The sequence below is a fragment of the Lissotriton helveticus genome, chromosome 12 (genome assembly GCF_964261635.1).
Source record: "Lissotriton helveticus chromosome 12, aLisHel1.1, whole genome shotgun sequence".
Lineage (NCBI taxonomy): Eukaryota > Metazoa > Chordata > Amphibia > Caudata > Salamandridae > Lissotriton > Lissotriton helveticus.
The window spans coordinates 610,433,311-610,448,775 of NC_136073.1; the positions used below are offsets into that span (position 1 = coordinate 610,433,311).

The 15,465-nt window shown below is 42.0% G+C and overlaps 1 protein-coding gene across 1 annotated transcript in view; it reads right to left on the minus strand.

Annotated features, from left to right (window-relative positions):
- The window catches only part of HASPIN (histone H3 associated protein kinase), a 775,218-nt gene that overhangs the window by 521,567 nt on the left and 238,186 nt on the right, over positions 1-15,465 (minus strand). Inside the window, exon 7 of the mRNA XM_078671435.1 lies at positions 9,120-9,274. Within this exon, the coding sequence (XP_078527561.1) occupies positions 9,120-9,274 (155 nt within the window). The remainder of the gene's footprint in view (positions 1-9,119; positions 9,275-15,465) is intronic.

The window sequence follows — 15,465 nt, forward strand, 5'->3', positions numbered from 1 at the left end:
TCCCCTTCCTCAACCGTATTGATTTCAAGAAGCTTTCGAATGCCAAGAGCAGTGCATGCGCGCTGCTATTGCCAGCCGATACCTAAAAAGAATGCATAAGGTAAAAGGGGTATGAGTGGTAGACCTTACACCCCAGAACTTTAGACTATTTCTGCAATCAAGAGGAACCTCTGCCAAGGAGAAGAACTGAAGAGCTGTAAGGAGGAGTACTGTCCCTTTGCCGTGTGTTGTTCTGCTGGGTTGGCCTTTAGTTGCTGCTTCTGCCAAGGAGAGGAAAAGGACTGAACTTTGCTGATTTTCTGCTTGTGAAGTTTCTCCAAGGGCTTGTGTGTGCTTGCCTCCTGTTCTAAAGTTTCAAGGACACAAAGAATTCACCTGCAGCATACTTGAACTCCACTGCTGGAAGTTCTGGCCTGCCTTGTGGTGCCAAATCCAGTTCTGGGCCCTTGGAGGTTGTTTCTGCTGCAAAGAGCTACACATCTGAAGAAATCGGCAAAATCAACACTTGGCTCTTCTTGCAGCTGAATTTTTCAACGCAACACCACAGTGCGGGAGAAAATCTTGACGCACAGTCCTATGCGCCCGAAGAAATCAACGCAACGCCTGACCGAGTCTTAAAGAATCATTGCACACCAAAGTCAACACAATGAGTCTCTGAAATCCAAGAACCCCAAACCGATTCAGACACATCACCTATGTGCGGCCACAAAAATCGACGCAGCGCCCTGTACTGTCGCCTTATCAAACCATAGCGCCAGAATTTTCTCATGCATGGCAACCGTGCTGTCAATTGTTACGATGCAACACCCACAGCATAGAATCTCCTTGGAAATAGATGCCTCACTTCCCTCTGCAGTCTGGATTAATGCTCCACTTCCCCTGTATGAAGCAGAATGATCGCCCCGCCTCCCGAAGGACTCTGACACCTTGCTGTGTTTTCCAGCGCTTTCCCTCTCTGCAGCGGTTTTGCCTAGTGGATTTTGATGCAGTTAGGTATTTTGTGTAAAAATTACGCATCCATTGATTTCAATGGACAGAATTGCTTGAAACCTTTCCAAATTCATATTTTGAGTTCTGTTTGTTTGATTGGCATTTTGGTCTTGTTGGGTTTAGATGAAGATACTACATCTTTTTAAACTGGTGTGATGTCCATTTGTAGTGTTTTCACTGTGTTACTGTGTGTGATCTGGACAAATACTTTACACATTGCCTCTGAGATGAGCCTGCCTGCTTGTGCTAAGCTAAGAAGGGAGTGAGCAGGGTTTATCCAAGTGTGTGATCCCCTTACCTAGACTAGAAGTAAAGGTCCCTTCTTGGACAGGGTGCATATCACTGCCAACTAGAGACCCCCATTTCTAACAGCCCCTCCCTCCTTAAGAAGTCCTATATCTTTAGAAACCTCCCGTGGGTATGTATTCTAACTCTTGCCTTTATGTGCCTGTGCAAATAAGCTAAAACCTGCACCAGTGATTCATCCATCCCACATGAGAAAAGGTTTAACCATAGCTTTGAGTGGTTTACAGAGTCAAATGCTGAGGTCAAATCCATGAATGACTGCTGCAATGGGGATTGCCTGGACACAGTGTACTTCCCAACAATCCAGGTCAAATGTAAACATTGCTCTATTGTCCCAACCAGACTTCTAAATCCATACTGTCAAGGGTATATGATGAACTTCTCCCCTGTCCACTCCTTAATTCTGTTATACAGAACCCTTCCTAAAAATGTTTATATTGTCGATTAAGGTGATGGGCATAAAACAACCTGGCTGCATTCGGTCCCCCTTTTTAAAAATAGGCACTATAATTGAGGTCAGCAATGAAGAATGGGCAAGATTATTAAAAAAATTAGTTAACTGAGCCCAAAATTCAGGATTATGCTTAAGATCAAATGGGATCCCATCCGGGCCAGGGGCCTTACCACCAATTCTCTGTTCTATTGCACCCTCTACATAACTCAATATAACCGCGGCTCCCATGTAACTAGGCACTAAAAAGGTTCCAAATTCCTCTTGGGTAGCACTGCAAATTATTGTAAAAGTGCTCCTGCCATGCCTCACCAGTGACGTGACAAGAGATCAGCGTCAATCCTTGGTTCATGCATCTCATGTTGAACACAGCAGACCAAAAAAGTCTGCTGTTCTTTCATTAGCCTCTAGCACCAGTGAATTCCACTGTTTGGCTAAAACCTCCCTCATTCTCCTGGTGGTGACCACTTTATATTACTTACATAGGGATGTAACTTCCTGTGGGTCCCCAGGTTTAGCCATAATGGCCTTACGCAACGGTCGATTAACCTTGAAACATTTGTGGTTGAACCACCTGGGCTTGTTGTGAACGGGCGCAAAGGTCTCAATAACTTCCCCCTTATGTGAGAGCAAAGTTGGTACTAGCTACTTGTTGTTCAGTATCAAGCGCAGTTAGAAAAGCCTCAATCAATACTGAATTCTCCCTAGTCACTTTGTAAAAGAGTTGGGCAGGTTCCTCTATCCTTCATACCAATCTCACGGTCTGTGGTCAGTTGCAGGTTTCTAGCTACACAGTCAATCCTATAATTTGTCTTGGGAGATAGTTGAAATACCTCCTCAATAGGGTTGTGGTCCCCATAATGTGATAAGACAACTTTCCCATGTAGCAATATCTCCACCAGACTAGATGATGTGAAGAAATAATTTATTGAGGCGGAACAGCTTCACCCTCTATAAGTGGGATTAGGAAGCTCTTTTCCACCTGCTATATCCATTACGTTGTTTAAATCATGAAAGGCCAAGTGCTTCAACTCAAACACTCTAGAATCAGTGTTATTTAAAAGAAATTCTGGTGTATCTAGAAAATCAATAAAGGGGGTACTCGTGGAGGAAGCCTACAGGAGCAGCTCAACATTGAAATCTCCTGCTAAGCAAACCCTATGCTGTGCCCTTTGTCCTCAGCAATACTTTTCAGTGAGGAATTATAGTCAAATACAATAGGGAATTTAATACTTGGAGTATTGGTAAAAAAATTGTTGTAAATATTAATTAGGTACAGTCTGACCCCTTTGTGTATCTCACAACCTGAAAGTTTTCATTGGGATTCTCAATTACCTTGGTGTGCCCCCCAGCAGGGCGGCTCTCCCAAATGGCCAAACCACCTGATGCCCACCCTGATCAGGATAGAATAGTCAGATTACTATAGCACTCAAAACCATCAGACAATTTCTGTGTTGCCCAAGTTTCTTGAAACAAAAGTATATCATTCTTGTATAAAAGTAATCCATTCAGGAAATAAGATCTTCGATTGCAGACCTACAACATTACGACTCAGAACTTTCAGCACACGTTTGCCCAAGGTATTGCCCATAGATGGGGGTCATCATGCAACTGTTAATGCATTCACATCTACAGACCTAACCCCCAGTCAATCTGGTCCATCGAGACCACCAAGAGCAGAAAACCTATTTCAAAGTGGGAATGGTACTTGAGGGATAAAAGGATTTATGGAAGCCATTGGGACGCTAAGGGTTTTGTGCTTATAAATATAGCCTAGCAGGAGTGAGTACATTTTACAGTTCGTGGTCCGTGGAAAATCACCGCAACACAACCCCCCTCAATACTTTTCTCCGAGCAGCCCAGCCAACCTAGCCTCCACACCATTACAATCTCATTCATGCTTTTTGGATTCAAGCGTTTATTTTTAATGAGCCAGTCAGAACTTCCATGTCAGAGCGTTGATTCAGTTTGGGTACCCCCTAAGAGGTGTAACTCCAGCCACGACTAGAACGTAGGGACATGTTGCAGGGGGAAAGTGTAATATGTTCGTATTTAGACCGGGGCAGGCTCAGATATCAACTGGTTTAGGGGTCCTGACACCAGATAATCTGGGATTTGAGATGACTACATGGCACGCCGGAGGAGAGCCGGTTTCTATCCCAAATGGGCCAGGTGTGGTGTTATCCTTATATTGATCCTGAGAAGCTTCCGGCCTTTTACAGTTGTGGAACCTGAGCAGCTCTAGCACAGACAGCTAAATCATTTGTGTGAAGCAATGAAGTCAAGCCACTTTCAAAGGCAGTGCAAAGTGTACTTCATATAAACAAGGTAGAGGCTGAGCGTAACTATTGTAAGTTGCAGACGTACGTTACAAATAGGTTGTGGCTCAAATCAAACTTCTGTTGCCAAAATATGTTAGAAAAACTAAAGCTTATCCTTACAAAACATTATCAACCTGTAAAATCTATGAAAATGTTGACGTTAAAGAGTTATCATGTAGTGCTATGGACAATTTCTATATTAACTGGAGATTTATAAGGCGCAGATATTTATTTCTGGAAATTCACTTCGGAGACATTGAACATCGCTGAAGAATGAATAATGTATGGCTGACTCACAAACGGTCAAGTCACATTATGATGGTAAGCGTTATTGTACACCATTTTTCTTATTTTAGGAATAGGCATAAGGTATTTATATAAACTGTAGAGGGCGTGCATAGGACCTGGTTGTGAAAGCCCCATCTAGGGTTAATGCATGGATGTGATGCAGTTGACTTAAAATACTATGTAGGAAGAGTTATTCAGCAGGTACATCTTGATATAAATAATAAAACTCTCTTTTGAACAGAATTCAAGGTTTAATAAATTGCTGATCGTATTAATATGTACAGAGATCATACTGGGACAATTCACAACTAACAACTTATAATTGTGAGCAATTTACACATGTAAGTTTATTTTTACATAAATTGCTGACCACATTAATGTCTACAGAAACATTATGTTTCTTACACACTGTAATACAAGGAAAACAGAGGCAAAATATCTACTAAACGTAGAGGATTTAAAAGGGGTGCTTCATTTTTTTGCATGTTAAGTTACACCCTTCAGCACTACAGAGGTTAAAGAAATGTTGGTCTAGATTTAACTCTCTGAATACTTTCTGGTATGCAAAGCATACATCAAACTGTCACATTCATTGATGAAGTTATCATTAATGTCAAAAATGATGTAATTTGAGATGTCATGTGCCATGCACTACTTACGCAAGGTCATAAGTAGTACAGGGAGGGGGCGCAAGGTATAGTTAAATTGCTTAATGCAAACTGGTGAATGCCAGTGGATTTTTGGATTTATAAACATTAGTTTTTAACCTATTTCAACAATACATAACTATAACATCTAGCATTTTTATTTTTGTGTCTATTTCTGGGGTTCTTTATTCGTATTCAGCCAACACTCTGACTTTACACGCCTTCTAGCCACGCGCAGTGAGGGTATATCCGAGGCTCACCATTCAGGGGTGGACAATCCACAGCAGTGTTTTCAGCTTGCTGCCCCTGCCTCCTCCTGCCGATCCTTCATTCCCCATCTACATGCCCCTACCACTTCCTTTCTGTCCTCCGTGGTCCATGGTGTTCACCTTGCTATCCACGCACAAGTAGACGTACCATAAATAGTCAGCTTGTTACCCCTGCCCGCGCACCAATCCCGCCTACCCTCCTATTTTCTGATTTATTTCATATCCCCCTCCCATCTGCCCTTCACAGTCGGCTTGTTAGAAATGGCAGCTTGTCCTCCATGGTCAGCTTGGTTTATTGTGCTTCCTCCTGCTTATGCTGACCTGCTTTCCATGTTTAGGTTGTAGACACTTGCCTCCCACCTCGCCCCTCCGTTCTCCATCTACATGCCCCAAGCACCCTCTCATGGGTTCTCCAGTTTCCGTGAGAGTGCCCCTACTCCTCTCCCACCGTGGTCTGGTTGTGCTGCTTATGCCAACCTGACATGAATGATCAGTAAACAGTGCCCTTTGTCCAGTCATCAATGGTCAGCTTGCTGTTCTTGCCCATGTCAGCCTGCGGTGAATGATTAGCATGCTGGCCCTGCACTGCCACCCCACTCTTGCCCACCGTGGTCAGTTTGCCGCCCTGGACCCCAGCACCCTGAAGCCTGCCTGTCGTTCTAAGAGCGCCGGCACCTGTACTCTCCCATCTGCACTCCATGGTCAGCTTATTGCCTGTGCTGATGCTCGCCTGCTCTCTGTGGTCAGCTTGATGCCCCTGTCCCTATCCCCTCAAACCTTCATGAGTACACCCGGCCCTCTATGGTGCGTTGTTCTGCCCCAGTCTATAACAGCCTGCCTTTTGTGGTTAGCTTGGTGCTTGTGCTCAATCTCCTCTGCCCACTATTATACATGTGTGCCCCAACCACACCTCCAACCTGCCCTCTGATCTGTTGTGCTGCCCGCCCCCTCCTCCCAGCATGCCCCTGCTTACTCCTTCCTGCACTCTGTGGTCTGTTGTGCCCGTCTCTCTCTCTCCACCCACCCTCCGTTGTCCGTCTCTGTGCTCAGGCACACTCCCTTCCTGCTCTCCTCGAACTGTTGCTCTGCCACCGTTTTGATCTCATTTTAGCTTTCTAGAGCACTAGTCAATTTCTACGACAAAAAGAATCCACACATTTTTTTAATCTCTAAAGGAAATGGTTTACGGTTTACAGATGGTATGTTAATTAGCTAGGTGGAATTAATTATTTGGGGGAGCTTCCCAACCTGCACCTCTTTCTTGGCAACCGCTTGGCACAACACCACAAAACCTTCCAGGAAGGAGCTGAATTGGAAGTACTTTTTTTTTTAAAGGTTTGTCAAAAGGCACCAATTTTACTCGTGTAACAACGAACGTTCTTTCTATGAAAACGCGGACCCAACTATAATTACACAATGACGACCACCTCTATGAGATATTCATTACAGTGGCAGTATCCACTCTGTAATTAATCTCAAAAAAACTTTGCAGACAGATTTCTTAAACATTGGTGGATGATGCAAAGTTTTGCAGTGATTGGTCAAGGAGGTGCAAAGATAAAAGGGGGGTTCATAAAACATTAATACACTTTTGCACTAATGCATTTTCCATAGACTTTTTGTACCGAACATAGCGTGAAAACACTGAACGGATTTACATGAGTTAAGCAGGATTAGACAGTGTGCACAGATCATTTAAGGTAAATATGGTAAGTATTTTTTAATTTAGAACGTATTTTAACTTAGTGATATCTTATGTTGAAGAACTTGTACAAAATGTTGCAGTATTTCACAGAAGTAGGAAGGTACATAGCAATGACAAGTCATAGGTGACTGGCTAATGACTGCCTTTACAAAAGTTAAAGTCAGCCATGTTTTTAGGTACAATTCAGCTGTATTCTGCGTTACACCTTCATTTGACTTTAGTAAAGCGGTTAAAAACGATGAAAAATACCTTATCTAATACTTACCTAAATCTGCAGGCACAACGAGGAACAGTTATTACTAGAGAATTTCTAATGTTTGTCTAGTTTTAGGTGGCTTTCTATAGATTCAGCAGTTTTAGTTTTCTAAAGGTAACTATAACCCATGCCATGCACAGTTTTCAAATCAATAATTTCACTGCAAACGTTGCAGTGATAGCAACAATGTCATAGAAAATCAGGGCTCAAAAAAGAATAAATTGTTACTAGACCTGCAGGTCTAGTAACTTAAAAAAATCTACTCGACTTAACTGTAATTCACTTGATCTCGGTCTATGAAAGCGGAGCAAATGTGACAAATTACCAAGATTGAAAGCCATTTTTATTGCTCATTCACTTTGTGAGCAATAAGGATGCCTTTAAATCTTGTTAGCTCGGCTTTCAGATACAGAGATCAAAAGTCAGTTTATCTTCCTACTCGCCAGAAAGGGCGAGTAGGACCTAAAAATAGCTCGTCCCAAGTAAATCTGGCTCGTAAATGCGAGAAGGCGAGTGGATTTTTCGAGCCTAGAAGATGTTGTGAGTGTTGTAATTTGTGGGGTAATTAGCAGTGCATTGAGAGTGCATTTGTTCTAGTTAGCCTAGGGACGAGTTAGTTATTTGAGATAACTAGAATGTGTGGTAAAGCTGCGTGGGTGCAGGAGTGGTTTTGAGGGTCTGTGAGTGGGTGAGTGTGTTGTGTGGGTGTGTAAGTGAGTGTGGTGTGGGTGAGTGTGTTGTGAGCAGGAGTGTGGATCTGTGAGTGAGTGTATGTGTTTTTTTATTAAGGTCTAGATTAGCGAATCCACCAGCCTCTGGGAGGATCCAGGGAGACTCCCCTGGTAAAAAACAACAAAAAACGACTTAGACAATTTCTTGCCCATGAGGAGTCCCCCTCACAGACCCCTCCACTGGTCCCATGGGGGTGGGGTACCTCTACTCTAACCCCTTCTATCTATACATTTGTAACTATTTTCCTTGCTGGGAATAGAGTCCCGATGAACAAAATGGTGGCCTCAACTTTCCTCTCAGACTGCAGCCAACTAATCGCAGCATTGCTTCTGGCATGTTTAATTCACCAATCTAAGGAGGATCCATGGAGGATCCGCCTCCCTATATATACAAAGTTGGATTTCAGTAATACTACGAAAACTACATAACGGATTTACAGTAAATCACAAGAAGGTAACTTTCTGGACCAAGATCTGCCTTTCTACCAAAATTGGTCTAATTCTGCTCAGCAGTTTGGGCAGTAGTCGTGTCTAAAATCCCTATGGTAATTAACATTGGTAATGTACTTTTTTTGACCTCCCCACAGTTTTCTCGGCCCCCACTTGATGGATCACCCTGAAAGTTTCACAAGAGTCACCGGGGCACTTGTTTAGGAAAATTTCCTGAAGATTCGTCAAATGGCACCAAAGATATAGGCAAGTCAAAAACACTATGGAATCTAAGTCCTAACTATAACTACCTACTGGCAACCACAAATAAGTTATATATATATATATATATCGAAATAGATATATATTTCAGTATCTTCCTGTGAACCTCAGGTGGCTGAGGGTATTTTAATCAACATGATTTAGCCTTGCTGTACTGAAAGTGATCTTTTCAAATACTTCAGCAATGTAAAAATTGAGGCATTTTGAAATTCCCTGCCTCTTTCTCAATCACATAAAAACGCAATATGCTCATGACAAAACCTGCCATGCTCAACCACCCCATCCCTTTCAGTGTAAGAGTCTATGCTATGAAAGAAGTGCCTGTTCTAGATTTGAAATGTTGACCTCTTCCTTATTTCATGTTGGCTAGAAAGTGAGTGCTGCCATGGAACATGCTTGAGGAGAGCCATCCTACATTTCTTGTGCCATCTCAATGCTGCTTACCATAGATGATTGTCCTGGACGATGTTCCCAGTTAAGTTGTTGCCCTGCAGGAGTCTTGAGGATTCCAAGTTTTTTGACATGTGAAAATGGAGTGGATGGTGCAATTAAGATGTCTCTCTTGGTTCCCTCATCTTCTGATTGTGCTTCAACTTCCACTGTTAATGAGAGAAAGACCACTCCAGTTAGATACTCAACCAAAAGCTGAAGACATGCAGAAAAAGACTTGAAAAATGAATCTAACTATGTATAAACATGTCTGTGTGAGCAGAGAAAAGAAGCGAATAAGTTGGCAATCAGGAGAAATAATATGGAAGGTTGAAAAACAAATTAAAAAAGGAAAAGCGCAGAGTAAATATAATGTAAACATGCACAGTGGGAAGGAGTAGAGAGAAGAAAATAGGCATGCAGAGCAAAATGAGAAAAAGCAACACTGGAGGGAAGAGCACAAAAGAAAGCAAACAATCTCCAGTATCATCCACTTCTTACTAAGCAGAAACCCCAGATCTTTCCTAAATGTATAAGATCATGGCACACAAAAAAGAATAATCAAGAAGTCGCAAAACTACACACGTTTGGATTCATGAGGAATCAAACACCTAATATAAGGATTGCATATCTGTATATCATGCCTCAAATACTTATTACTGCTATTCTGAGCTAGTGTACAGGTTTCATTAAATCAATGCTTTATAACGTATCACATTTTCTACTTTGTAACTGACAGACCCTGCAAAGGCAATGATTGACTGGAGCATGGGGGATAATAATGCACATGACCACGTATAACTAGAACTGGGACTAAACGGTAGCTTCAAAATATCAAGATTCTGACAGTTTTGAGGTAGCAGCCACCGTTCTAAGAAGGCATCTTGTCAGTGGTATCTTTTGGGAACTGCTACTATTCCACTACTTATTTTTCCTTTTAATCTTTGATGGGAGCTATGAATGTTCTTTTCATTTGCAGTGAGAGGTGGTGTCACCTCAAATCCAACCCACAAGTGGCAGACCACTCTTTCTATGGAACCCCAAAACTGCCCTCGTCACTTATTGAGAAAGCTTTTTCGGATACAATTAACCTATCAGGATAGTCCATGACACCCTTTAAAACATCAAAATTAGGTGTAAACACTAAGATGCCAAACTCTGTCATGCACAGTGAATTCAAAAATGGCTTCTGGGAGCCTAAAAACTGTCTCAAAGAGGAACCTTTCTTGACTCATCACCAATAATCTCCACAAAACCTTAACCCCAAACATTGGTGATTTGCAGCTACCACCCAAGGGGCTGAGACCTCTTTTCAGAGAACCAGACTGAGCTATAGGCCTTTTCTGTCCCTTGCACTCCATAAAGTCTGCTTACTGTCTCACTCAAGACATGACTGTAAAAGGGTCCACGTAAAGCAGGTTAGGAACGTCTCATCTAAAGACAATGTTTAAGTAAACTGCAAAGGTTTTTTGTTTTTCTACTTTTAATTTAGAACATTGCATGCACAAATAAATATATTCCAGGGTCTTGGCTTTGTCCCTTTAATTGTATTGTATTGTAATTGCATTTATATAGCGCTTATTACACCAGACGAGGCGTCATAGCGCTTTTTTGGCGAGTAGCACACTAATCCGGGACCCATTGAGGATTAGTGTTGAATTAGTATAGTGAAACATGCAAGTATATTTTAAGCGGTGGATAGGTTAGTCAGTTATTTGGATTCGGAATGATAGCAGAAGGATAGAGAGGAAAAAAGGTTTGTATTTATATAGCGCTTGTTACCCCTGATGGGGTGTTGAAGCACGCTACTCCGGAAGCCCATAAAGGATTAGTGGTGAATTAGTATGGTGACATATTAAAGTCATTTCAGTGGTAGATATTAGTCAGTTATTCGGAGTGAGAAATGGGAAGAAAAGGAGGGATGAAAGGGAAGAAAAGGTTTGCATTCATATAGCACTTGTTACCCCTGATGGGTGTTGAAGCGCTTTTCTGGCGAGTAGCACGCTACTCCTGAACCCATAAAGGATTAGTGTTGAAAATTAGTATAATGAAATATGAAGCTTTACAAAGCAATACCAGGAGAGGGGCTTTGGCTCCATCCACATGTTGTTTGTCAGGAATACATGTTTTGATCATGCAGATATTGTGTGCTTCCACAAGAAAGTGCTTGCCCTCCGCAACCGCTGAAATCATTTGATTTATTCAGGTTCCTGACCATTAACTTTCAGGACCACAAACATGACCCTGTAATGCTATTAAAGTGTCTTAGATAACTAGATAATTTATTTTTAAAAATCATACTCTGGCAGCTGCACAGATGGGAGGAGGGCTGTTATTAACTTTAGAGTGCCGTTTTGAGTTTGAAAGCCCAGGGCTAAAGTAATCTACAAGTAGGTTTGGCTCCGGCTTGACAGTGCGAGCACTGCCTGCCCTTATGTGGTCAACATAAAAAGGGGACTCAGTACAACTGAGAGAGGGCCTTAAGCTCCACCCAAGCTAGTTCCCCTGAGTATAGGATCTGACTGGGATTTGTGTGCTCTCACTACAAAGGCCTGTATTTCATTTTTTAGTTTGTGGCAAAGTTTGAAATCGATAAAAAAACTGACTGAGTTGGTTATAGTGACAAGCTCATGATCATGGCAATATGGCTCATCTATTTATTATGATTTATTATGATAAAGGCACTAGCCCTGATGTATTTATTATAAAAAGCATATGTTAAAGTCAGCAGGTATCTCAGAGTGGATTGTTAATCCATACTAATATTATTAAGAGAGAGCCCAAACCTTTGAGGCGGGTAATCTCAGTAACCACAGCACCAATCACAACACCCAATACAGCGTTGGAAAGGGCAGTAGCAGCAGAAGGACATAGGCTATGCAGACGGATAAAAAAATGTATTAAAAAAATTGCAAAAAACTACATCATCCAGAAGGCCGAGGGACAAAATAACATCAAACCGGAAATGATGTAATAATGTGACTCACTATATTGAGACAGAGCCTGGAGCCAAATTGATCTTGAACAAGGGATATGCTATCCCGAAAGGCGTAGGTTTGTGCCTGCCTGCTTGAGAAACTCCATGCTGTGAGGATTAAATAAAAAAGCACATAAGTGAAGACAAACGCGAGTTCGTCACGTTTTTCTCCCAGCTGGGGGAATTGGTTGTGGATTTAAATGCGGCGTGGTTCTGCCACGGGGATATACGAACCGGCGAGAGAGAGCTGCAAATTCTGGCGAAAAGGAACCGAGGGGTATATGGGTATGTGTGTGTGTGTGTCAAACATTTTTTATTTATTTATGTATTTATTTATTTTATGCGTTTTTATATAGCGCGGACTTTACCCGAATCTGTCAGGGCGCTTCACAGTAGGAACAGAACTGATACATGAAGGAGAAACATTACAAGTTTACAAATTTAATTAAAAAGCCAACGTTAAGTTACATGAGGCAACAAGTCAAATACCGCTGCTTCCTGAAATAAAGCCTGCCTGTTTATCAGTGCCGCGCGCCCCTCTGCAGACTCCCCCTGCATTCCAAAGTCAGTCACGTGACATCTTCCCGAGGCGCGCGACGTGATTCGATTCTTTCTGCCATGCTGAAAACAGCAGAAGTTCACGGGCGCAATGTAATACTATGGCAAAGTGATGCGCGCGGTCAGCTCTTGTCTCCACTTTCCTCTCGTTGTCGGCTGAGCCAACAGCTATAGTTCTCTGGCGAGAACGCGCTTCGCGCGTTTCTAGCCGAGACCTAAAAAACGTCCTTCTCATTTAAAGGGTGATGTCAATATGCCCCGCGCAGAAAATTATTTCAGATTCATTTAATACAACAGGCAGAAAGAAGGGCGACATTCATGAGCCTTGAGAATGTATAATTCTATAACAGACTTATGGGTGTATATTTGCACCTTGGGTAGGAGGGTGCATTAGTCATTACAGCACCTCTACACTTTTACTATGTCTGTGTTATAACTGATTATACTTCCCACACAATTGTCTTCAAGTCACAGCAACGGGGTGTAATAATTCTACCACTACTCTCATTGTGTTTAACAGATCATTTGATGCCTGCATGCTTCGAGAGGGTGTTTAGGAGAATGTCATGGTTAACAGTATCGAAGGTGGCATGCCTGTCCATTGTTTAGAGATCTGTGCAAGTCGTCTACGATGTTCAATATAGCTGTACTGCAGCCTTTCCTAAACCCCAATTGGAAGGTGTTGTGTATGTTGTATTCTTCAATATGAGTGTTGAGTTGTGTAAGCACACATTTTTCAATGGTTTTGTCGAGGAGAGTGAGGTTGGTTATGGGTCTGTAATTATTAAGGTAATTTGGGTCGGTCTGAGCCAAAATACTCTTTTATTATGGTGGACCAGCAAAAACTCATTTAAGTATTAAAGTGAAGCATGCACAGCCCTCCGGTACCTTGGAATCCCACTTTGTGACGGTATCCAAGGAGTACAACCAAAATAAAAATAAAAAAGATCAAAAAATGTGGGGTGGGTGTCTATGGGGGATTGCCTGGCCGTGGCCGGTTGGCCCAACCCATGCCACCCACAGCCATAGGGACATGCGCTGTGGGAGCTGGCCGTCTGCGGACGAACCCCACCTCAGATGGGCGCTGCTGGGGGTGGTCGCTTGCAGGGTTTGGGCGCATGGCCTGGCTGCAGTCCAAGCCTTGCATCCCACCCCTTACACCATGCAAATTCAAAAGCTATACTCAGTGAAGGAGCTATTCTCACAGGAAGAGGATGTGGCCCAACAGCCTGAGCTGCTGACTTCGGAACCAGTGGGAACCAGGTTCGAGTCTCAGCCTCTGTGTCAACATCCTGCGATTCTGGGCAAATCACTTAATCTCCTTGTGCCTACAATTCTGTGCCTCCGGGCCCTCACGGGTGATTTGCCGCACTTTTCAAATCCTGGATTATTATGAGTTGGGTGAATAGGATCAAAAAAATGCATTGAAACAAGGATTAGTGACATTTTTGTTAGGTATGGTGATAGGGTCTTTACGTGAAAAAAAGAAATCCTCACTGGGAAAAAAAGGTCCTAACCAGTGGATGTTGTGGGCACAGGTTATAGTTAGCTCAGTAAACTGACTGTTGATTTTCAGAGTTTTCTGTTTTTTGTTTAAACTGAAGCGTTTATATTATTACAAATTCAAATTTCAAATAAAAAAAAACTTTAGACAATAAAGTCTATCAAAGTACCTAAAATTACAAATAACCTTAGCGTAACTGTTATTATCACCAAGTTTTCAAGGATCTCCATAATTAAACAAGTGGTTCATAATTCATTATCAATACACACTGGTAAAAACAGGTAAAATACATTTCAATGTAAGATTGAAAAGCTCAATAAAAATGCTTTTGGTTTAAAAGAGAAGCAATACTGTCAAAGCATTAGAAGATTAAATGATTAAAAGTGCAAATATTCAGAAATTCTCCACTTCCTCGTTTTGGGATTCAGAGTTTATTTTTAATTGCTTCTCCACGCATCCTAAGAATTTTTATCAGTTTTGTGATCACTTGCGGCTACTCATTTTTCAATAGAAAACTAACGGCGGATGGTAATGTCTGTGTCCCCTTCTTGAGCCATAGGAGCCTGAGGAATCTTCTGCGCTCAACCAATAGTATGGGACATATACAGAGCATATGCGTTATTGACTCCTGAGATAGGTTACACAGCCGACAAATTGTTGACTCTGGTTTGTCCACCCAAGAGAGAGAGAGAGAGAGAGATCAACAGATGTAAAAGTTCCCATCCGAAGCTGCAGAAATGTCTTCTTATGGTAGGTGGAGAATGGTTCGTTAATATAGGTTTGCAAGCCTTTACTGTCATAACTAGTGAGGACCAGGTGAGCATGTTTTCTTTTTGAAAATGCCCTTTGATCCAATTTTCATATCATTTTTAAATTTCTGATCAGGAGTGTTTTGAACTTTAAATGAGGTCATTTTAAATGCCATAGCTTCCTTGATAGAGTCTGAACGAGGGCTACGTCTAGGGCCTACGACCAAATGTTTGTATGGTTTGTGCTGTTGTATCCCGCGACTTCAAGCCAGAGGAGATGTTTTAATGTTCCTTGCACAGCAGATCTTGTAGAGTGCAGGTATTTTATTATGCTGGCCATTTGTACAAACGTTTGATCCTGTGGTGTGAATTCCAGCCTAATTCGCGCTGGCGAGGTGTTACATGGCAGTTGGAATAAAGGCTTGAATACTGCGCTCTGTGTCATATTCAAAAAGGATCCCAGTTTTCCCGGGTAAGCCTCTGAACCATATGACATTGGTTATATTATTACAAGATCTAATTAGAACGTTACTTTAACCTTTGCTTTTTTCAGTGACTTTGAGTCTTTTTTTA